Source organism: Leucoraja erinacea, chromosome 6 (assembly GCF_028641065.1).
Source record: "Leucoraja erinacea ecotype New England chromosome 6, Leri_hhj_1, whole genome shotgun sequence".
Taxonomy (NCBI): domain Eukaryota; kingdom Metazoa; phylum Chordata; class Chondrichthyes; order Rajiformes; family Rajidae; genus Leucoraja; species Leucoraja erinaceus.
The window spans coordinates 71,185,233-71,208,679 of record NC_073382.1 but is presented as its reverse complement, the minus strand read 5'-3'; the positions used below and the strand labels follow the sequence as shown (position 1 = coordinate 71,208,679).

The 23,447-nt window shown below is 43.8% G+C and overlaps 1 protein-coding gene across 10 annotated transcripts in view; it reads left to right on the top strand.

Moving 5' to 3' along the window:
* The first annotated feature begins 594 nt into the window (after positions 1–594).
* The window catches only part of LOC129698286 (phospholipid scramblase 1-like), a 58,206-nt gene continuing 35,353 nt past the window's right edge, over positions 595–23,447 (top strand). For 3 of the 10 annotated variants that reach the window (XM_055637347.1, XM_055637344.1, XM_055637340.1), the window contains exons 1-2: positions 746–1,013; positions 22,603–22,645. Coding sequence is in view for 6 of the 10 variants with exons in the window: in XM_055637340.1 (XP_055493315.1) it covers positions 22,633–22,645 (13 nt within the window). In the remaining 4 variants the exon portion in view is untranslated. The other 7 variants (XM_055637341.1, XM_055637346.1, XM_055637345.1 and 4 more) reach the window with 7 other exon arrangements.

The following is a 23,447-nucleotide window of genomic DNA, read 5'->3' as shown; positions in this document are numbered from 1 at the left end:
TTTCTATGTAATTTTCCTGAAATTCACCTGTTAGTTACTCAATGTACTTAAGATAATTCCTGCATAATCACCAAGCAGAAAATTATAACGAATCAATACAAAAAATGTAACAATTACATATTATATTACTGGAGATGCCCTACAAAAAGTGACAGTAATTAATTTTGTTTTGTTCTAGTCGTGATTCGACAAATGCCCAATTTCTGTATTAAATCTTAAAACAAATGAAGTTTATCTCCCATGGCTACCAATTTCCAATGTTGGCGACTGGCCATCGGATACCAGCTGTATCCGTATCATTTCGCCATGAGGTGCTGTTCTTGCATTGCTACTTATGGTCACAATGGATGTTTTCTTGCTGGGCAGACGTGCCGAGTTTACCATTTGCAAATAGCCCGTCCCCCCAAAAGGAAAAGATTACTTGTTAGAGCAATTCTATTTTCGCATCCTTCTGCGTGCATTTCAAAAAACTCTTCTTAAAAAAAAAAAGAATATGCATATATAATAGATGCAATAAACAAGATACAAACCATGCACAGATTTTGTTTCTGGTTTAGTAGTAGCATAAGTGACACACGTGGTTAAATCTCCTCCTCTTGTGCCGGGGACTAAAGATAGATCGATGCCTGCGGGTGACGAGAGGGTGTAAGCTTCAGTGTGCCTGTGATCCAACGCTCACTGCCTGTCCTGCACCAGTGCTCAGAGGGTCAAATGCAAACAGAGTGAATCTGTGCGTCGGGTGCGTTCCTGTTTATATTTATCCTGCTGCAGAAGTCGGAGACATGTCTTGTTCTTGGTTATGGATCTTGTTGGGGTTTTCTGCTGGCAAACTGATGTTTTGTTTTACAGCCAAATATATCTATAATGTAAAATACCACCGCTTTCCGTATTATTAGCTGGCTTTATTGGACTTACCGTCTTGCATTGGCTGCTCCTTTTCCAGAATATAAGGTGTCTGCATTAACTGCACGAAGCGGCCTCTGATCCTGGGCCTTTCGACAGAGAGCGATACGGTAAGGAGGGAGTTTTACACTGGACATTGAATGCCTACCCAGTGCACGGAGTATATGTTGATGGTGGTGTTATTATTTTTATATGTTGGCTGGCATGTGTCTTGGGGAATGTTTGGGAATATTGGGCCGAAGGGCCTGTTACTGTGCTATACTGTTCTATGAAGTCACGGGATATTGTTTAAGGGTTTCAGTTTTCTGCCCTCTCTTCTGCAGTGCTTCTGGGGATCAGTTTCCACGTCGATTGGGAGTTTTCCTTTGTGCCACTTTCAGAGCCTAGACCAGCTCTTTACTTGTGATCAGCATCCCACAAGATGCATAGGAAAGAACTGTAGATGCTGGTTTAAATCGAGGATAGACACAAAATGCTGGAGTAACTCAGTGGATCAGGCAGCATCTCTGGAGAGAAGGAATGGGTGACATTTCAGGTCGAGACCCTTCTTCAGATGTCTGAAGAAGGGTCTCGACCCAAAGCGTCACCCATTCCTTCGCTCCAGAGATGCTGCCTGTCCCACAAGATGCACCCTACCTGGGCACGCCAATTATTATTGACAACCCTTAATTATTAACATTGCAGATGAACAGGTAGCGCTCAATTGTGGGGAGGTAGTTCATCGCAAATCCTTTATACTGGCAGTGGAACTAAGTGCAGAAGCAGTTAATTAATAACTTTATTAAGAAAGTAAATGTGGACATGAAAGTTAATTAAACAAGAAATAAAACTGTAGTCAATGTTTAGCCACTTCTGAAAAACGTGGGTAACTGCGCGGAGTGAATTTAATGTGAAAAGGAATAATTCAGCAATTTATGGCGACAAAGGGCGATCCTCAAATTGCCGGGCCATTTGCACTGTCCTTGAGCAAACAATCAATGGCAAAACACCAGGTGAAAAGATGAATCGGTGTTTTAAAGTGCACAACAGTGAAAGGCCTGGATAGAGTGGATGTGGAGACTATATTTTCACTGGTGGGAGAGTCTAGGATCAGAGGACACATCCTCAGAATAAAAAGACGCATCTTTAGAAAGGCGATGAGGAGGAATTTATTTAGTCAGAGGCTGGTGAATCTGTGGAATTCATTGCCACAGACAGCTGTGGGGGCCAAATCGTTGTTATTTTTAAGAGGATATGTATACTATTTAACATGAGAGTTCTCTTAACATTTTATGTTGACGCACGGAGGTGAGAAGATAAATTGGTTGCTTTGAAGTCAGCATTGATATGTGTGGTATTTAATGGAAGAGTTCTCTTAATATTTTATGTTGATGCAGAAAGTGAAGACAATGGAATATTTTACAGGTGGGGAGACTTTTTCGCTTTTTGTTCAAACTTAATTTTGCTATTACTTTGGCCTGCTTCTATTCTTTAAAAAGATAGATTGCTGATCCCATCATTCATCCAAGGTCCCAGATGTTTTTTGAACTTGGTTATCAACTTCCGCTTGCAAGACTAAATGGTACAAAATATCTGAAGCTGCATGGTGAGAAGAATACTCTATGCAGCTCTGTTGTGGGAGGGTCTCTACTCCAGAAAATTACAGCTAATGTAGACAAGGATGCTGGAGAAACTCAGTGGGTGCAGCAGCACCTAAGGAGCGAAGGAAATAGGCAGACTGCCCAAGCGGAATATGAGGTGCTGTTCCTCCAATTTCCGGTGGTGCTCACTGTGGCCATGGAGGAAACCCAGGACAGAGAGGTCGGATTCGGAATGGGAGGGGGAGTTGAAGTGCTGAGCCACCGGGAGATCAGATTGGTTAATGCGGACCGAGCGGAGGTGTTTGGCGAAACGATCGCCAAGCCTATGCTTGGTCTCACCAATGTAGATGAGCTGACATCTAGAGCTGCAGATGCAATAGATTAGGTTGGAGGAGATGCAGGTGATCCTCTGTCGCACCTGGAACGACTGCTTGGGGTCCTTGAATGGAGTCGAGGGGGGAGGTAAAGTGACAGGTGTAGCACCTCTTGCGATTGCAAGGGAAAGTGCCGGGGAGGGGGTGGAGCGGGAGGGAAGGGAAGAATTGATCAGGGAGTTGCGGAGAGAGTGGTCTTTACGGAAAGCAGACGGGAGGGAGATGGGAAGATGTGGCGAGTGGTGGGGTCACGTTGGAGGTGGCGAAAATCACGGAGGACTATTTGTTGTATGTGACGGCTAGTGGGGTGAAAGGTGAGGACTAGGGGGACTCTGCCCTTGTTACTAGTGGGGTGATGGGGAGAGAGTTATGGGGTACGGAAGAGACCCTAGTGAGAGCCTCATCTATAGTGGTGGAGGGGAACCCCTGTTCTCTGAAGAATTAGGACATTTCCGATGGCCTGGTGTGAAACACCTCATCCTGGGAGCAGATGCGGTGTAGACGGAGGAATTGGGAGTAGGGGATGGAGTCCTTACAGGAAGCAGGATGGGAAGAAGAGCAGTCTAGATAGCCATGGCAGTCAGTAGGTTTATATTGTGTGTCGGTCAGAAGTCTGTCACCTGCGATGGAGATAGTGAGGTCAAGAAATGGTAGGGAAGTGTTGGAAATGGTCCAGGTGTATTTGAGTGCCGGAAGGAAGTTAGTGGTGAAACGGATGAAGTCAGTCAGTTGTGTGTGGGTGCAGGAGGTGGCACCAAAACAGTTGTCGATGTAGCGGAGGTAGTGATCAGGGATGGGGCCCTGGTACGTCTCGAACAAGGATTGTTCGACGTACCCGACAAAGAGGCAGGCATAGCTGGGGCCCTTGCGCGTGCCCATAGCTATGCCTTGTATTTGGAGGAAATGGAGTCAAACGAGAAGTTATTGAGGGTAAGGACCAACTCCGCTAGGCGGAGGAGAGTATCAGTGGACGGGTATAGGTTGATTCTCCGGTCGAGGAAGAACCAAAGGGCTTTGAGACCCTCCTGGTGGGGGATGGAGGTGTAGTGTGACTGGACGTCCGTGATGAAGATGAGGGGATGGGGGCCTAGAGAATGGAATGCCCGGAGAGTGTCTGAGGTGTCTTGATCGGAGGTAGGGAGGGATTTAACCAGGGAGGATAGGATGGAGTCAAGGTATGTGGAAATAAGTTCAGTAGGGCACGAACAGGCAGAGACAATGGGTCTACCAGGACAGTCGGGTTTTGTGGATTTTGGAGAGAAGGTAAAATCGGGCCGTATGGGGCTGGGGAACGATGAGCTTGGAGGCTCGGGGGGGGCAGGGAGCGTGAGTTGATGAAGTCAGTGATGGGAATTACAGCTAACATCATTGCTCTAACAATATGTCATGGTGGAAAGGATTGTTTCAGAGGAGGGGAAGCAAGAAATGGATGAAGATGAGTCATAGAGAGGAGGGAAGAGACGTCGGAAAGGAAATTTAAGCCATGGAACAAGGGACTTATCACTGATAGGGAAAAGTTATGAATGGGTCGAGTTATGAGGGTGCAAAGTTGTGGGCATTCACCTAATCGATGGTGCAGGGCCATCAAAGATAACTTAGCATAGCTAAGTTGGAAGACCAGAAATTGATGTTCTCCAATCTAAATTAGATGAGTGAGTTTTCATATAGCAAAAGGATTTGGGCAGCAGAACGACTGTATTCGATGCTCCTTTACATTGGCAAGAGCAAACGTAGACTGGGCGACTGTTTTGCCAAACACTTGCTCTTGGTCTGCCAAGGATCCTGCTGGATCCCCGGTTGCTGAACATTTTTACACTCATTCCCAAAGCTTACTGTGCTGGGTCTCCTCCATTGCCGGAGTGAGGCAACACACAAGCTGAAGGAACGGAGCAATGTATTTTACCTGGGTAGCTTACCATCTCTCCCCACTTTCTTTCCTCTCTTCTCAATGCCCCACCTAGATGCGAACCAATTTCTCCCTTTCCCTTTCCATCTATTCTCCTTTTTCTGACCACATTTCATTTCTCTTCCATTCTTATCACACTTTTTGTCTTTTCATCTCTGGCCTTTGTCCAACCATTTGTTAATCAAAAACCCCATCACCTTTATCCACCCATCATTTGCCTGGCTTTATCCCACCCTCGTCTCTTTCCTGGCTTTTAGTTTAGTTTGAGAGATACAGCGCAGAAACAGGCCCTTCGGCCCACCGGGTCCGTGCCGACCAGCGATCCCCACATATTAACACTATCCTACACCCACTAGGGACAATTTTTATATTTACCAAGCCAATTAACCTACAGACCTGTACGTCTTTGGAAGGTGGGAGGAAACCGAAGGTCTTGGAGAAAACCTACGCAGGTTACGGGGAGAATGTTCAAACTCCGTACAGACAGCATCCGTAGTTGTCGCTGAACCCAGGTCTCCGGCGCTGCAATCGCCATAAGGCAGCAACTCTATCGCTGCACCACCGTGACCGCCCCCTTTCTCTCTCCCCCCCCACCCCATCACCTACCACAAACAGTTTAAAGAAGGGTCCTGACCTGGAAAGTCACCTATCCATGTACTCTAGAGATGCTGCCTGATCTACTGAGTTACACAAGCACTTTGTCTTTTTATTTTGCATGCACTGATATACTGGATACCAGGTTGGATGAGAAGGTAGTGAACCAGGAACATGTAAATAGATTAATCTGGATAGACACAAAATGCTGGAGTAACTCAGCGGGACAGGCAGCATCTCTGGAGAGAAGGAATGGGTGATGTTTCGGGTTGAGACCCTTTGCCTTGGGTAAGGAAAGGAGTTTCAGTATCTCAATGGCTGAGGAAGTGGAGGTGGAGGTAGATTTTTTGTTATTTTAGTTATGTTGTTAAGATGGGTTTGGTGAATTCATTCTGGTTCAGTAGGAGTTTGTAACAATGGGGAAATGAGCAGAGGGTAAGCTTTTGGCCTTCCCAGTTTTTAACGTTAAGATGTTTTGTATCACATGGGATCCTAGCATCTTGTCCGGGAACATTACCATCTGGTTTGGGAATTGCTCTGCCAAGGACAGGAAGGCTCTGCAGAGAGCAGTGCGTTCGGCCGAACGCACTATGGGAACTTCACTCACCCCCCTACAGGAACTATACAACAGGAGGTGCAACTCAAGAGCAAATAAAATCATGGGAGACCCCTTCCACCCCTGCAACGGACTGTTCCAGCTGCTACGGTCAGGCAAACGCCTCCGTTGCCATGCGGTGAGAACGGAGAGGTTGAGAAGGAGTTTCTTCCCAGAGGCAATTCGGACTGTAAACGCCTATCTCACCAGGGACTAACTCTACAGAACGTTTTTCCTTCCATTATTTATTATGTAAAATAATATGTGTGTTATGATTGTGTTTATAATTTGTTTGGTTGTTTTGTTTGTCTTTTGCACAAAAGCCCGCGAGCATTGCCACTTTCATTTCACTGCACATCTCGTATGTGTATGTGACAAATAAACTTGACTTGACTTGACTGTTGTATGAATAGTTTCTATGTTTGGGTGAGAATATTTTTATTTTAACATCAGGAAGAGTGAGCATCAATGTTGATCGAAGGGTATTTATGGGAAAATGTGCTTCTGATTGGAGGGTGGGGTATGTATATGTGGTATCCGCTTTAATTCCTCTTGGAAGAGCAGTGAAGTCCATAATTAGCAATGCCTGAAATTAACTGCTGCTCATAAATATGCACAAAATCCACCCTTGTATAAAAGTATATGCTTGACCACGTTGTTTGCATTTAAGATGAGCCAGTAGTTTCAATTATAATTCTACGTAATTACCAGTAATTGTGCCTGCCATTGAGATATATATATATATATATAAAATTTTTTTTTTAGGTTAGGCTCTAGCTTTCCTCCACCCTTTACTTTTATTGGATTGATGTGAACCATTGGAATAGATATGAGCACAAGAGATACCACGTTGCAATTCCAAGGTTCATTTACTACAAATGGGACAGAATGTTCAGTACACCGTCGCTATAACGGACCATATGGGGGGGACTAGTGTCCGTTATCACCAATTGTTTGCCATAACTGAATAAGGGGATAAATATGTACAGTACTAATGGAAAAAGCAGCCAATAAACATAAACTACACAAACAGTAAAGGACACAGAACACATAGTATCTTGGGGCTGCACAGTGGCTCTGTGGTAGAATCGCTACCGACAGTGCCAGACATCTTAAGGGCCTGTCCCACTGAAGCGATTTTTTTTGGCGACTACAGACGACTGCCACAAAATTTTCAACATGTTGATAAATTTTCGGTGACAGTGGCGATAATTTTTACTGTCGTAGGGGTGGTCGCCAGATGTCTACATTGAATTTCATTAAAACTAGTCCCTGGCAGTCGCCTAAAGAGTCTTTTGTGGGCCTGTCACTGCAGGAGACTATGCGGTTGCCACATGTTTGCGGGTGGTTGCCGGGGAGTCGCCTTCATGGTCGTGGCCTCATCATGTTGAAAAATTAGCGGCGACCAGAATGAAGCCGCCATGGAGAGCAGCGAGAATTCTCATGTCGTAGGTAGGTCGCCAGGAGGTCCTAGTGGGTTACCAGGTCGAAGGTTCTCGTAGGTTGTAGCCGATGCTGACCGGTGAATTTCATTGGCTCATTGGGGGGGAAAAAAAAATAAACGGTAGTTTTTAAAACCAAGGATAACCGACCGTAATGTTAATGTCCGCTGAGCTTCACAGCCGTGTATCTTTGGCTTCTTAAAAGTTGTTTCCACTCCTTCTCCACCCTCTTTTACCCCCTTCTCCAAGGACTGACGTGACCCTTCCCGTACACTGTGCTTTCACCGTCTTAATTACAGCGCCAACCTTCCTGTTCATCGCGGTGTGTGTCTGTATCTCATTGGCTTTGCATCGTGTGCATTTCACTCCGACAGCGCTCTCGCCCCCCGCCCAATCCCCCCCCTTTCCCTCTCTCCCACTTGCATTACGGGCTGGTGAAGGAAGCAATGTGTTTTTGTGTGTGTGTGTGTGTGTGTGTTCCACTCTGACAGTCGCCGTTGCTGTCTCCGGTTTATCAGGCGACTGCCGGCGACTTGATAGTTGCCGGCAGTCGCCTGAAAAATTGCCTAAGTGGGACAGACCCAATAGAGTTCTACCCTGATCTTGGGTGCTCTGTGTGGTAATAATAATAATAATAATAATTTTATTTATAGAGCACTTTAAAAACAATCATAGTTGCAACAAAGTGCTGTACATCACTAATCATTGACAAAAAAGTTAATACACACCAAAAATAACAATCAAAAGAAATAGTAGGAAAAGACATGTAAAATAAAGAAACACCAAAAACACCAAGAACAGAAGCAAAGTCTCAGGCATGGTCAAAAGCCAGGGAGTACAAATGCGTTTTAACACTGGATTTGAAGATGGACAGTGAGGGGGCCTGTCTGATATGCAACGGTAGTGTGGGTTTCCTCCGGGTACTTGGGTTCTTTCGCGTTATGGAGATGTGCAGGTCTGTGGTTTGGTTGCTATGGGCTGTGAGGGTTGCTGGTGGAGCCGCTGTACCCATATCTCTAAATCTAAACTAAACCAAGAATTGCTCCATCCACCGAGTGGTTATTCGTGAAACAACTAACACAGTCTACAACAAATTAGGTCTGTTATAACTAAAATCTGTTATGAAGAGGTCCGTTATTGCGAGGGTTTTCTGTACACAGATGTTCTTTATTAGACAAACAGATTTTTTAAAAGTAATTATATTGTATGATAGTAAGTGGGTCGGTTGATGAAAGCAAACTGCATTTTACTTTTAATGTTCATTTTTTTACTTTGTATTTTCAATTTTTGGGGAGAGGTAGGCAGTGGTACTTTTGTTCCTGTTTTGCGCAAGAGACTAAAATAAATGATTAGATATATCAGAGAATGAAAGGTTGGGCAAGAATAAAGAACTGAAGACAATTCAAGTTTGTGAGAGCAAAGTTTTGAATATGTTGCTTATGGAGATACAGGTACTGAATGCTCTGGTTGTAATCTTCCAAGTTGATGTGTATATTCTGAAATTGTGCCTATTCTTTAGTGCACCACTATTTTAGAAAGAAGCAAGGGAGAAATTTGTGAAATGCTAGCCTCAGCAAGGCTATTAGCATAATTATTGGCTCAACAAAGCCACCAGCATAATCAAGGCTCTCACCAGGGTCTCCTCTATATCCCGTAGCTCCACTCTCACTCCCCATCCCACCCATTCGTAACGAGGACAGAGTCCCCCTTGTCCTCACATTCCACCCTACCAGCCGTCACATAAAACAGACAATCCTCCAACATTTTCGCCACCTCCAACGGGATCCCACCACTGGCCACATCTTCCCATCTCCTCCCCTTTCGGCTTTCCGCAGAGACCACTCCCTCCGTAACTCCTTGGTCAATTCGTCCCTTCCCACCCAAACCACCCTTCCCCTGGTAGTTTACCTTGCAACTGCAGGAAATGCTACACTTAATTGATTGATTGATTCTTTTAATGACCACACAGCCAGGCTGGTGGAATTTGTTATGCCAATGCAGCACATAAAAAAAAGAATACAAACATGACAATACTAAAGAACTTTAACATGAAAACATCCCCCCACAATGGTTCCCATTATGAGGGAAGGCACAAAGTCCAGTCCCCGACCCCAGTTCCCCCATAGTCGGGCCAATTGAGGCCTCCACAGTTGCCTCTATGGAGGCCCGATGTTCCAGGCCGTTCTTGCCGGGTGATGTTGTTCCGGCGTCGGGAGAGTCCTCTCAGCGGCCTGGGAACCCTGGAAACGGCCACCTCCTTACTCGAGACCGTGGCTTCCGGAGCTGACAAGGCCGCGCCGAATGGAGCTCAACTGGCAATCTCATCAAGAGATTCCAGGCTCCCGATGGAAAGTTCAGTGCCGCCGCCCGCAGCCGCTCCACAGACCCGCAGCTCTCAAAAAAAGCTAGAACTCCTAAAACAAAACACTAAACTAACTAAAAATAAGAAAAAAAAATGAAAGGACAGGACAGCTGCTGGCTGGGCAACCGTACACAAGACAGCGCCACCTTTTTAAAAACTTGTCATTTTACCCCCCCCCTTCGACTCCATCCAAGGGCCCAAGCAGTCATTCCAGGTGAGGTAGAGGTTCACCTACACCTCCTCCAACCTCATCTACTGCATCCACTGTTCTAGTTGTCAACTGCTCCACATCAGTGAGACCAAGAGCAGGCTTGGCGATAGCTTCGCCCAAAACCTCCACTCAGTTCGCATTAACCAACCTGATCTTCCGATGATCTTCGAACCTAGTCATCCTGTTAGCTGGCTTATAGGGAACCAAGGCCTCTGAGAGCAATGTAAGTGCAGGGCGAGTAAGGGTGGTAAGACTAATCGAGCTTGATCTCAACCATTAATTTGGCAATTGTTATTTTCATTATTCGTCTCTATCCCTCCCAGTCCCTGAATTGCCAAGTTGATGGGAACACGGCGTGACACGTGACATTTTATGTCTCTTGAATTATAGACCAGTTAGCCTGACGTCGGTGGTGGGGAAAATGCTGGAGTCAATTATAAAAGATAAGATCGCCGAACATTTGGTGACAGTAACAGGAGACTAATTTTCTGGAATTTTTTGAAGACTAGGAAAATGGACAAGGGAGAGCCAGTGGATGTGGTGTACCTGGACTTTCAGAAAGTATTGATAAGGTCCCACATAGGAGATTAGTGGGCAAAATTAGGGCACATGGTATTGGGGGTAGAGTGCTGACATGGATAGAGAAGTGGTTGGTAGACAGGAAACAAACAGTAGGGATTAATGGGTCCCTTTCAGAATGGCAGGCAGTGATTAGTGGGGTACCACAAGGCTCCGTGCTGGGAACGCAGCTATTTACAATATACATCAATGATTTTGATGAAAGGATTCAAAGTAACATTAGCAAATTTGCAGGTGACACAAAGCTGGGTGGCTGTGAACTGTGAGGAGAATGCTATGAAAATGCAGGGTGACTTGGACAGGTTGGGGGAGTGGGCAGATGCATGGCAGATGAAGTTTAATGCGGATAAATGTGAGGTTATCCATTTTGATAGCAAAAACAGGAAGGGAGATTACTTTCTAAATGGTGTCAAGTTGGGAAAAGGGGAAGTACACCGGGATCTGAGGGTCCTTGTACACCAATCTCTGAAAGTAAGCATGCAGGTGCAGCAGGCAGTGAAGGAAGCGAATGGCATCTTGGCCTTTATAACAAGAGGAATCGAATATAGGAGCAAAGAGGTCCTTCTGCAGTTGTACAGAGCCCTAGTGAGACCACACCTGGAGTATTGTGTGCAGTTTTGGTCCCCTAATTTGAGGAAGGACATTCTTACTATTGAGGGAGTGCAGCGTAGGTTTACAAGGTTAATTCCCGGGATGGTGGGACTGTCATTTGCTGAGAGAATGGGGCAGCTGGGCTTGTACACTCTGGAGTTTAGAAGGATGAGGGGGATCTCATTTAAACATATAAGATTGTTAAGGGCTTGGACACACTAGAGGCAGGAAACATGATTATTTTAGGAAACACAGTGGGAGGTTTTGCTGCACTCTAAGATAATTAAAACTTGAGGAGACCACAGTAATTTTAATCATAACCAACCTACAATTTACCTTCTATAAATGGTACACTATAATGTTTGGGTTTAATGTTCATCCTTGGTCTTGTATTTGATATAAATAATTCACAAATGTGTTCACTATTGCAAAGCTACCAATTTACATTTTTGTTCCAATTTGATCTGGATTTTATACCCCGGCACTGCTTTATAACATTTTCTTCCCTTGCATCCATCCTGTCCTGAAGGTGATAAATCATTGCTACAATAAAGATCCAATCTGAAACCTTGAAATGGCCATTATTCATGTCATGCATTTAGTTCTGCTATAACATGTGTCTGTACCGCAAATTAGATATAAAATGATTGATGAATTGGCGGCTGAATTGGGGATTGATGAATTGATGAACTGCTTGCATTAAGCAGGATGATCTGATTACAACATAATTTGGATCAGGAGCTAATGAACAACTTTGGAAATTAACTTGCAGAACTACCTTGCAAAGAAAAATAAATCTGGGGGGTGAGTGGGGGGGAGGAAAGAGGTTACTATGTAACCGCCCTGCAGTTTTCGGACATCATTATCTCCCAAGAGTTGGTATGCCTGTTTCACCGCAGGTAACCATTCAAATTGGCAAGTAATTTCAACTATTGTGCATTAATGCTTTATTAAACTTTTCGCTTGCAGCAACAAAAATTTACTTAAAGTTATTACAAATAAATTTATTTCTGAATATCCTGCAGGGGAAAACAACTTTTTTATTGCAACCATAGTCCTTAACCCCCTATCCTCGTTGACACAATGGGTTTTCTAACACTTTTTTCTACAATACAACATTGTAATATAGTGCTCACAAAACTACCTGTAGATTGGCATTTGGTTAAATATTTCAGATCAATGACAATTCTGAATTTCAATTATGGAGGCACGGGGAATGATGTGAGGTGGGAGGTTGGGACCAGTAAGAGGGAAGGCATGTATTGCAGGAAAGAAAATGTAATAATAATGGAATGAAGAAACAAAAGTTGGATTTATGAAGGGTGTCCATGCCAAGTGAATCATTGCCATCAGATTGTGATCTGAGTGCTTGATCCAAAGATGCAGTTCTCATCCTTGCTTGAATTGTAATTCTGTAGGAGGCTTGAGAATTTTTAAAAAAAAAAAGTGAGTTTGGTGCTGGTTAGAAAATTAAAATGACAAATATTTAGAATCTCGAGGCCATATTAGTGAACTGAGAGGGGTCATTGTACAAAAAAGATACAAAGTGCTGGAATAGCTCAGCAGGCCAGGCAGTATCTCTGGAGAACGATGATAAGGTGACGTTTTGGGTGGGACCCTTCTTCAGACGGAGTATAATTTGATTTGATCTTTTCATTATAGAAGGATCACTAGTTCACTTGGAAGGGGTACAGCTGCTCTTCGACCTACGACCGGGTTACGTTCCATATCGAAAAATGAAAATATCGCAAGTCGAAAACGCGTTTATTACATTGCGATCACGTGACCGGAAGTGACGTGCGGTTCGCTGCCGTTGCCGAGCGTTTGCCGATCGTAAAGTTGAAATATCATATCGAAGCATCGTAAATCGGGGAGTATCTGTACTTATGATTCTGAAAGGCTGGGAAAATGGCTGATTTTTGTTTGGTACCATTTGCATTGAAAGATCCTGGGGGGGGGGGGAGCATTGGGGTGACTGATAGTGACACGGGCTTTACAATTCACTTTAACAGTACCTTCCTATCACCAAAAAGAAAACTACAGTTGGCAAGTGGCAATTCTCCTCCCAACAATGGAATTACCATTTGACATGAATCCTGGAATTGCCCATGCATATGACCCTCCATGATGAACACCAACAGATTAAGCAAAGATTAATTTCCCTGCAAATCCATTTGAGTCTGCTTAGCTTTACTTTGCATTTCGAGGTAATATTTGCTGTAATATACTTGGCATTCTGTGATGTCGGAAGGGCATTGGGTGTGGTGAAGAATGAGACTAGTAGTATAGAAAATGGGAAACTGGAAGATGTGGTATATCTGGATTTCTGGAATGCTTTTGATAAGGCAATTGATTGACACGATTAGAGTGCGGAATTAAGAATGACGTGCATTGAGGTTTGGTTATCGGATAGAAAGCAAGGAGTGGAAATATACAAATCCTTTTCAGATAAGCAGGCTGTGACCAAGGTAAACCTGAACTAATGAATTAGTGCAGTGAACTGGAGAGGGTGAACTAACCCTGCACTACCTTAATGAATCTGCATTAAATTTGATGGAATATTTGGTGCAGCCAAAATGCACTTGCTCCAGGAATGCAGCGATGGTAACAAGAAAATAAAAGCTGGTTCTTGTTCATTTTAAATAGATGGTGTATTGTAGTTGTGTAACAGCAAGGTAATAATTAATGGCAATGTATTCCTCTCAGCTCTTAGTGGGAATGGTACAAAACACCTTACTAATACCATTGTGTTTTATTTGTCGTTCATAACTTGGAGAGCCAAATGTAACAAGCCTTAAACATTTGATTGATATAAATGTCTATGGGGTTCAGATCAAGTCAACAGGTTGCAGCCTAATTTTCATCATTTAAGTCAGTTGATATCTGTGAAAGATGTTACTCCAAAGTGCCTGAGATTTCAAAGTCCTAAGTAAATATTGTACTTTGCAGGCATATTTATTAAAGGAGTTTTCTTGGTCAACTAAATTGTTCACTAATGTAAATGAGCACTCAAATGATTTTTGGAAAAAATTATTGCAGTTGGAATGCTTGGACTTTTGTGTGCAACATTTAAGTTATGTATCCATCCCAGATGAACACCCAACTATGTACAGGCCAAACAAACAAGTGATTGAGCGATGAGTGGGATGGTTTGTCAGCTGCTTCTGGGCTGCAGGCATCTACTGCCTTAAGCGATTTGTTTTGTGACTGTATATTCTAGGGATTGGAACTGTACATCTAATCTTTTAACGTGCGCTTTTCCCCCTCTTGCTTACTGCATGTATTGAGCATGCAGGAGAGAAAGACCCAGGGTAACAAGTTGGAACTAAAGAGAGTTACAAGAATTATTTGCACAAAAGAAATGGCATACACCATGGTCATCTCCTCTTCTCTCCTCTCCCATCAGGCACGTGGTACAGAAGTGAGAAAACCTACAGCTTCTTCCCAGCTGTTATCAGGCAGCCGAACCATTCTATCAACAGCTAGAGAGCTACTCTATATCTCTTTGGGGACCCTTGGACTATTTGTAATTAGGCTATACTGGGCTTAATATTGCACTAAATATGATTCCCTTTACCATGCGTCTGTATACTGTGGACGACTCAATTGTAATTATGTATAGTCGTTCCGCTGACTAGTTAGCACGTGTTAAAAAGCTTTTCACTGTACCTCTAATGTATTATGGTTTGTGCTTTTACACTGTATATAGTTTGCACCAACCTTTTTCCTGGACTAAAAGTTGCCAAGTATTTTGCAGCAAGGATTTGAATATCACAGCACAGAATTTCCAGGCTTCTCCTCACTATGATGGAAGGCAAAAAGTCTTATCTCTTTCTTGCTTGTTCTCCCGCTGAGTCGAGGCGATCGAGGCTCTCGATGTTGAAGCCCCCGCTGGGTGATGTCAGGTCCCGCGGCCGATTCCAAGCTCCGCGAATGGGCCGATTCAAACTCCGCGACCCTGGGCGGGCGAAGCTGCCACCCTCCAGTCCAGCGGACGAAGCTGCTGTTGCGGGAGCCTCCGAGAATCGGTCACCAACCTGGGACCTGCGAGCTGCCGATGTTACTGTCCACGGCCCGCGGCCGAAGCCTCCGAAGCTCCGAAGTCGGGTCGCAGCCACAGCGCCACCACAGCCTCTGAAGTCAGGCAGCTCCTCGATGGTAAATCCACAGGCTCTGCCACTGGAGCCTCAAGGTCGATTCCAGTTGGAGGCCGCCAGCTCCACGATATTAGGCCTCAGCGCAGACGGAGAAAGAGATGCGACAAGGAAAAGGTCGCATCCCTGTTGAAGGAAGAGATTTAATAAAAGTTTCCCCCACCCCCCACACATACACAACTAAAAATAAACGAATACATACATCGAACAAGACAAAAGAAAACAAAAAAAAGGAAAAGACAGACGGACTGCAGACGAGCCGCAGCTGCTTGGCAGCGCCGCCACTTCCGAAATTGTAGAGTTGTGAATATAGCCCAGTCCATCGAACAAACCAACTTCTTGCCCCCACCCCAATTCTCTAATTCTCTTGCCCCCACCCCAATCTGCTCCATCTACACTTCATGCTGTCTCAGGAAGGCAGCAAACATTATCAATTTTCTCTCATTCAACCCATAAGATGCTTATAGGGTTGTACTATCAATTTAATGGTTTGGCAGAAAGGGGGGTTAGGACAGATTATAAAGATAATGATTTCTGCTGGGCGCAGTGTTTTGAACATGTTGATCAGTTCAGAACATTCAGAAAATTTCAGAAATAACAAAAGCTAATGGGACTGGAGGAGACATATACAATCTGCTGGTAGTTAATTGTACATTGGAAGATACTGCTTTTAGGAAGAATTTGCCTGTGATCTGAGCAGAGTACAGACATAATTAATTTGTAAATTTGATAGGCTTTATGAAGATCAGTGGCAGTAGGGGTTGATTTTACTAACCATTTGTGAATGTGAAATCGGGAGCTGGCTTTATTTAGGTACAAAGCCAGAGAAGAATTTGCCAGAGGTTTTCCCTAAACTGCCTGCATCTTATTTTATTTTACCCGCATCCAAGAGAGATGCTGGAGATTGCAGTAGGTTGAACTCTGTGATATGTTAGGCTGTGTATTTCGCATTAGAATACCCTAGATTGGACAAAATATATTTCGAAGAATAAAATTAGGGGATATTAAGAGGCAAATTGGGACATTTTGATCTCAGACATCAGCTCAGCAGAATAAGTGGGGAAGGAGCCCCAATTACCAAAAATGTTTAATGAAGTGGAGACTAAGTAGAAAACTGCAAAAAGTTGTCAACACTGCCCAGTCCATCATCGGCTCTGACCTCCCTACCAACGAGCGGATCCATCGCTGTCGCTGTCTCGAAAAGGCTGCCAGCATCATCAAGGATCCATACCATCCTGGCCACTCACTCATCTTCCCGGTGCCTTCAGGTAGAAGGTACAGGAGCCTGAAATCTGCAACATCCAGGTTCAGGAATAGCTACTTCCCCACAGCCATCAGGCTGTTAAACTCAACTCAAACAAAACTCTGATCATGAATAGCCCACTGCACTTTATCTGTTTATTTTTGTGTGTATATGTATATTCATTGGTATATGGTCACACTGATTTGTTCTGTTCTGTATTTATTTATGCCTACTATATTCTGTTGTGCTGAAGCAAAGCAAGAATTTCATTGTCCTATCTGGGACACATGACAATAAACTCTTGAATCTCTTGAATCTTGAACGTGTATATGACTTCAGTTTTCTCTCTGAATTCATGCTTGGCCAGGTTGTAAATCAGGCAACTTTAATTTTCTATTAAATTGTTTCTGAACATTGAGTACTGCAAACTTTTTGCATTACAATATTAATATTACTACTTTAAAAAAAAACCTAAAAATGTTGCATATATTTTTATTCTGTATCATTCACTTTGAAGTTTTGTGGAAAATTTGCCTTCTTGCAACTACTCTTAATTAAAGCGTTTTGTACATCCTGATTAGAAGGGCGTGCAGAAAAGGAAGATACTGTAACTACAGGGCACAGTTTGGTTTGGAATGCTTGTACATAAATGTGCCATGGAAATGTTGCACACTGCCATGCAGTGTTTTGTCAGAGGGAAACCAAAATTGAAAGGCAATGTAGACAGCACAGTGCATAGCTAAGAGAGCCGTTGCCTCACAGTGCCAGGAGCCCAAGTTAAATTCTGACCCTTGATGCTGTCTGTGTGTGGTTTGCACATTCTCCCTGAGATTGTGTAAGTGCTCTGGTTTCCTCCACATCCCATGAATGTATAAGGAGACGGAGATTACTGCTGCTCTGCAGACCGAGTGTTGTCTATGTAGTCTTGATCTTCAAATACTCTTTTCCACAGGTTATCAAAAGCTTTGATTGCGCTGGTGTTAGTAGCCATCGATGTCTGCCTTTGTGGTGAAGGCTCCCTTGATTTGAATATATGTCCGTGCTGTCACGGTGGCGTAACGGTGGAGTTGCTGCCTTACAGCGAATGCAGCGTTGGAGACCCGGGTTTGATCCCGACCACAGGCGCTGTCTGTATGGAGTTTGTACGTTCTCCCCGTGACCTGCATGGAGAACCAATGTTCAGAAACAGTTTCCTCCCACATTCCAAATATGTACAGGTTTGTAGGTTAATTGACTTGGTAAATGTAAAAATTGTCCCTAGTGGGTGTAGGACAGTGTTAATGTGCAGGGATCGCTGGTCGGCGTGGGCCGAAGGGCCTGTTTCCACGCTGTACCTCTAAAACTAAACTAAAACTAAAACATTCCAAAGGCATCACTTTGAACATTCATTGTCAGAGGCAATGTTGTGGGACAAGGCTGGTTCAAAGTGGACTTTTCGTTTCAATGTTGTTGAGAGATAGGGCTGTCTCTTGAATGCTTCAGTAAACAAGTTGGCAGTGGCTTGGAATTCTCTTCCCCCCCCCAGCCGCCAGCAGTCCGGGGATGTTAACTCACCTGGATTCTCGACCCAGATCCAGACCAAGTGTCTGAAAAAGGGTTTCAAGCCGAAACGTTGCCTATCCAGTTTCTCCACAGATGCTGCCTGACCTGCTGAGTCACTTCAGCACTTTGAGCCATTTTTTGTATTAACCAGCATCTGCAGTTCCTTATTTCTACCAATTATACCAAAAAATCCCTAGCTCGGTTATAGCGGGCAATCGGCAATCACCATTCAAAGACCCATCCCATGGTACATTATAATGAGGGTTTTCTGTACGACCAAGTTTTGTGGCAATCGCACGTTGTTTCCAAGTCGCGAATGTGGATCGAAAAATGTAATGCCCTTAACACCAATCCTGGGGTCACCTCCTGCCCCTTCTGTGAGTGACCGAAGGCCAAGCATCCACCACTTTTGCTGGCATCTGTTACTTGGCCAACTTCTTATCTATACTGATGTTCAGTCAAAGATTATAGTTAGTGCCCCCACAATTTCCTCTTGTCTCCCTCAATCCTAGGATGCATCTCATCCTGCCCTCCAGACCTACCAGAACTTTAGTCCACTTTTCCAATGTATCTACATAATCAATGTTTAATGCAACCTGCATCTCAAGTATTTTTAGTCTGCATTTCTTGCATTTCCAAAAGCTTTGAGTGCAGAAACCATATTTTTTGAGTTTTTTTGATCACTGGATTATAAATACAGCAGATTTGTGGAAAGTCAGAAAAACTGTTCACTTTTCCGAGCTGGTATATTTCCAGGACCCTCAAACTGTTTCCACTGTAATGCCATTTGCCCCTGTTACTTTAAGTACAATCAGCCACACTTCGTCAGATATTAATACTTCTATGCTTTTTTACATTAAACAAAATAAAAGCTGGATTTATCGAGGATTTGTTTCAAGGCGAATTTTTAACATGAGTGATTGCATCAGGTTTCCTGTTGTATTTTTAAACTAATTCTGATGCAAAAGATGTCTGGCCATAACTGAATGATGTATCGGTCTGATCGGTGTGTTAGATCAGTTAAAGGGAATGCTGTTATTTGTGAACAGGTTCTATATTTTATTTGTCGCTTCAGCATCTAATCTATTGCAACAGAAAGGCCCATTATTCTTTGATAAAGTTCTTCTGTTGTTTCCACTGAATGTGAGTGGGCAAACCGGGTGGCGCTGTCACCGATGGCAGCCTCGCCTACAGTCTGTCTGCCTTTTCGTCTTTTTTGTTATTTTTTGTGTGTTTTAAAATGCAATTTTTTTTCCTTATCGTTTCTCCGGTTGCTCTGCAACCCAACATAATGGAGCTGGCGGCCTTGCTCGAGTGATTTTGAGCCCCACCGCGGGGCCGTGGACTTGCCATCAGAGCCTGCGATCCCTTGCCTGGGGATTTTAACATTGAGGAGCTCGCAGTCTCGGGTAGAGACTGATGTCGGGAAGCTCCAAGCCACAGGAAGTTCGACTAGCCCTTACTCGGGAGTCCGATCGGCCAGCGCAGGGTGCTGAGATCCCCCCGATGTGGGAGCTTGATCACCCCGATGTGTAGGGATCGACCGCCGGCTGCGGGAGCCAAGATCGCCCCAACAACGGAAGGCTCGATGCCCCCGACCGCGGGAGAACAAAGAAGAAAAGAGATTGAACTTTTTGTTTTGCCTTCCGTCACAGTGAGGAATGTGGGGGAGTCGCTGTGGTGGATGTTCATGTTACAAATTTATTTGGGTGTCTTGTTGCTCGTTATTGGTATGACCATATGGCAATCTGAATTTCACTGAACCTTAATTGGTACATATGACAATAAACTTACCTTCAAACCTTGAAATGGTACAAGATGCTGTAATGCCAGGGTTACCAAGTGTTTAAAGTTGTAAAAGGTCATGCTGAGGTATTATTTTAATTTAAAAGTGCCTCCTTGCCTGCTACAAACCAGTATGCCATAAAATAAGGAGTTGGTAGTTCTGGCCTTTTCCTCTGACCATGCTGTATTAGGCGTTATAGAGTCATACAGCATTGAAATGGGCCCTTTGGCCCAACCTGCCCACACCGACCATCATGCCCATCGACACTGGTCCATCTACGCCTGTGCTTGGTCCAAATCCCTCTAAACGTATTCTATCCATATACCTACCCACGTAGAAACAGTACTGCATCAACTCAGCGGGTCAGACAGTATCTCTGGAGAAAAGGAATAGGTGATGTTTCAGGTCGAGACCCTTCTTCAGACTGAGAGTCGGGGAAAAGGGAAACGAGAGATATCCATGGTGATGTAGAGAGATATTGAACAAATGAATGAAAGATATGCAAAAAAGTAATGATGATAAAGGAAGCAGGCCATTGTTAGAGGGCTAGGTGAAAACGAGTTACAGACAGTGAAACTAGTACAACAACTAGGGTGGTGGAGGGACAGAGCAAGAGAGAGGGGATGCAAGGGTTACATGAAGTTAGAGAAATCAATATTCATACCGCTAGGTTGTAAGCTGCCCAAGTGAAATATGAAGTACAGTTCCTCCAATTTGCTCTGACAATGGAGGAGGCCCAGGACAGAAAGGTCAGTGAGGGAGAGGTAAAGAAGGTAAGTGTTTAGCAACCGAGAGATCAGGTAGGTCCAGGCAGACTGATCGAAGGTGTCTGGCTAAACGATCGCCCAGTCTACGTTTTGTCGCACCGATGTATAAGAGTCCACACCTGGAATAACGGATATCATAGGTGAGCTTGAAGGAGGTGCAAGTGAATCTCTGCCTTACCCAAAGGACTGTTGGGGTCCCTGGACAGAATCAAGTGAGGACGTATAGGGACAAGTGTATTTCTTTTAATCACTATAGTCGATTTAATTATTTTCGTGTGAAAAATGTAAATGGCACAAGTTTGTATAATATTTGGGAACAGTAATCATTCACTCTTATTAATGCTAGTTATGAAGGTGAGATGATATACTATCAATGTGGTATTTCCCTAATGATCCTTCCAAGTCGCATCGCACAGAAAAAACCTATTCAGCTGAGTGTGTTTGCCAATTTCTGGGGGGGGGGTGGGGGGGGGGGGGGGGGGGTGATGGAAGGGTAGGAGCTATACTATTAGTAGTACTGTACTCTTGTGCCCTACATGATTTGGGGCTTATATATGCATCCATTTTTCTTTAGCTAACTGTTATTAAATATCTAGAGCTGTAATTTCAGAAGGAAATTTTCCTTTCCTCTTGGAAGATCCTTGTGGACTGATGGCAGTTTTGTTGCACTGCCTGTTTTAGATTTCAGTCCTGGCTAAGCCATTAAACCACCTGCCTGATTCCAAGTTCATTTTTTTGCTCTGTTGTTTCTCCACTTACATTTTTAACCACGTCTTGCAAGTTCCTCGGAGTAAATATCGCCAACATTTTGTCCTTGTGCAAAAGTATTGACTCCATGGTCAGGAACCTCAACTGCCTCGGAAAGCTAAGGAAATTCAGCATGTGTTCAGTAATCCTTACCAACCCTTACAGATGCACTGTGGAAAGTATCCTTTTGGGATACATCACTGCTTGGTATGGCTGCTGGTCCACCCAAGACTGCAAGAAATTGCAGAGGGTTGCCAAAGCAGTGCAGTCCATCTCACAAACCAACCTCCTCAGACCCCCATCAGTTGTCTACACTTCAACCAAGGAGCCAACATAGTCGAGGACCATTTACCACCTAATCATTATTTTTTTCCATCGGGCAGAAGATACTTAAGCTTGAAAGCACAGAACACTAGATTCAAGAGCAGCTTCTTCTCTGCTGTTACCAGACTCTTGAATCGTCCTCTCGTAGGCTAATGCCCCTGTCCCACTTAGGAAACCTGAACGGAAACCTCTGGAGACTTTGCGCCCCACCCAAGGTTTCCGTGCGGTTCCTGGAGGTTTTTGTAAGTCTCCCTACCTGCTTCCACTACCTGCAACCTCCGGCTAAACCTGCATCCTCCGGGTAACCGCACGGAAACCTTGGGCGGAGCGCAAAGTCTCCAGAGGTTTCCGTTCAGGTTTCATAAGTGGGACAGGGGCATTAGGGTGAATTCTTGATCTTCCAATCCACCTCAATATTTTTGTTTTTTGCACTTTTTAAACTGCACTTTCACTGTCGCTGTAACTCTATACTCTGCACTCTGTTTATTTTCTCTGTTGCACAACCTGACGTACTTCGTGTACAATTTGTTTTACTGCATTTCAGTGCACGTGACAATAATAAACCAATACCAACACCAGTTTTGCTTGAGAACAGTCTTTGGCTCTTGCTTACCAGTTATGATCTCCTAAGAATCTTGCTCTAAGGAAGAAAGATTGGGGTTAGGTAGGCATCCTGCCGTATCTTCATTGAGATGGATGAGAACATTTAGATTTTGGTGGACAGTAAATCAGGACAGTAGATTGTGGCTTAATCCTAATTAAAAGTTTAAAGGTCATGGTGAATTTTGAAACATTGTCTAGAAATTTTGGAAATGAGAAAATGGCTGACAAATAATTAATATTTAGCCATGGTATCAAATTAAAATGTACCAATTTAATTATTTGTCTCTATTTAATTTCAGTCACATTTTGGCGTGAAAGGAGTCCATTTTATGGAGGGTCAAGGTAAGTTCACTCTTCATCTATTAATATGACTGTATATAGTTCCTGGACATAATGGAGACATTTCTTCATCTAAATAAAATAATGAAAGACTGCCTAGGCCAAAAGCCTTTCTGAGACTGCATCACATTCTATCTATAATTGTCCCTAAAAGATGCTTTCAATCTGTACATTAAACTGTATAGTTACTTAATTTCACCCCCGAGTGACTTGGTCCAGCGAGAAAGTGTAGTGATATAGGATAGACCATGAGCCAATTGAAATTATGAGTTGTTAATTGTTCAGTAACAGTTTTGGGGTTAGCTGTTTGTATGGTAACGTTACTCCAATTGGAGGATGTGGTCAGTATTGTGCTCCTATCTACAGGTAAACTATTCAGAGATAAATGTGGAAGGCTGCTGTTAATCTTCACTTCAAGTGGAAACGATATTTCAATTTGGTCGGGGTGGGTTGATAGTGGGATTTTCAGGGTTGATAGATTCGGGTCAGAGGAAATGAAAGTATAATGGAATTCGGCTATTGTGGACAAAATCTGTTGCAACCGAGGTGTCTGTTCATATTGGGAACAGATGACTGAGTTAGTTTTATCCAGGCTAAGGTCATAAGTGATAGGGGCAGAATTCAGCCATTTGGCTCATCAAGTCTACTCCGCCATTCATTCATGGCTGATCTATCTCTTTCCCCCACCCCCCTCCCCTTACCCAATTCTCCTGCCTTCTCCCATAACTCCAGACGCCTGTACTAACCACTACTTATCTCTGCCGTAAAAATATCCATTGACTTGGCCTCCACGACATTCTGTAAA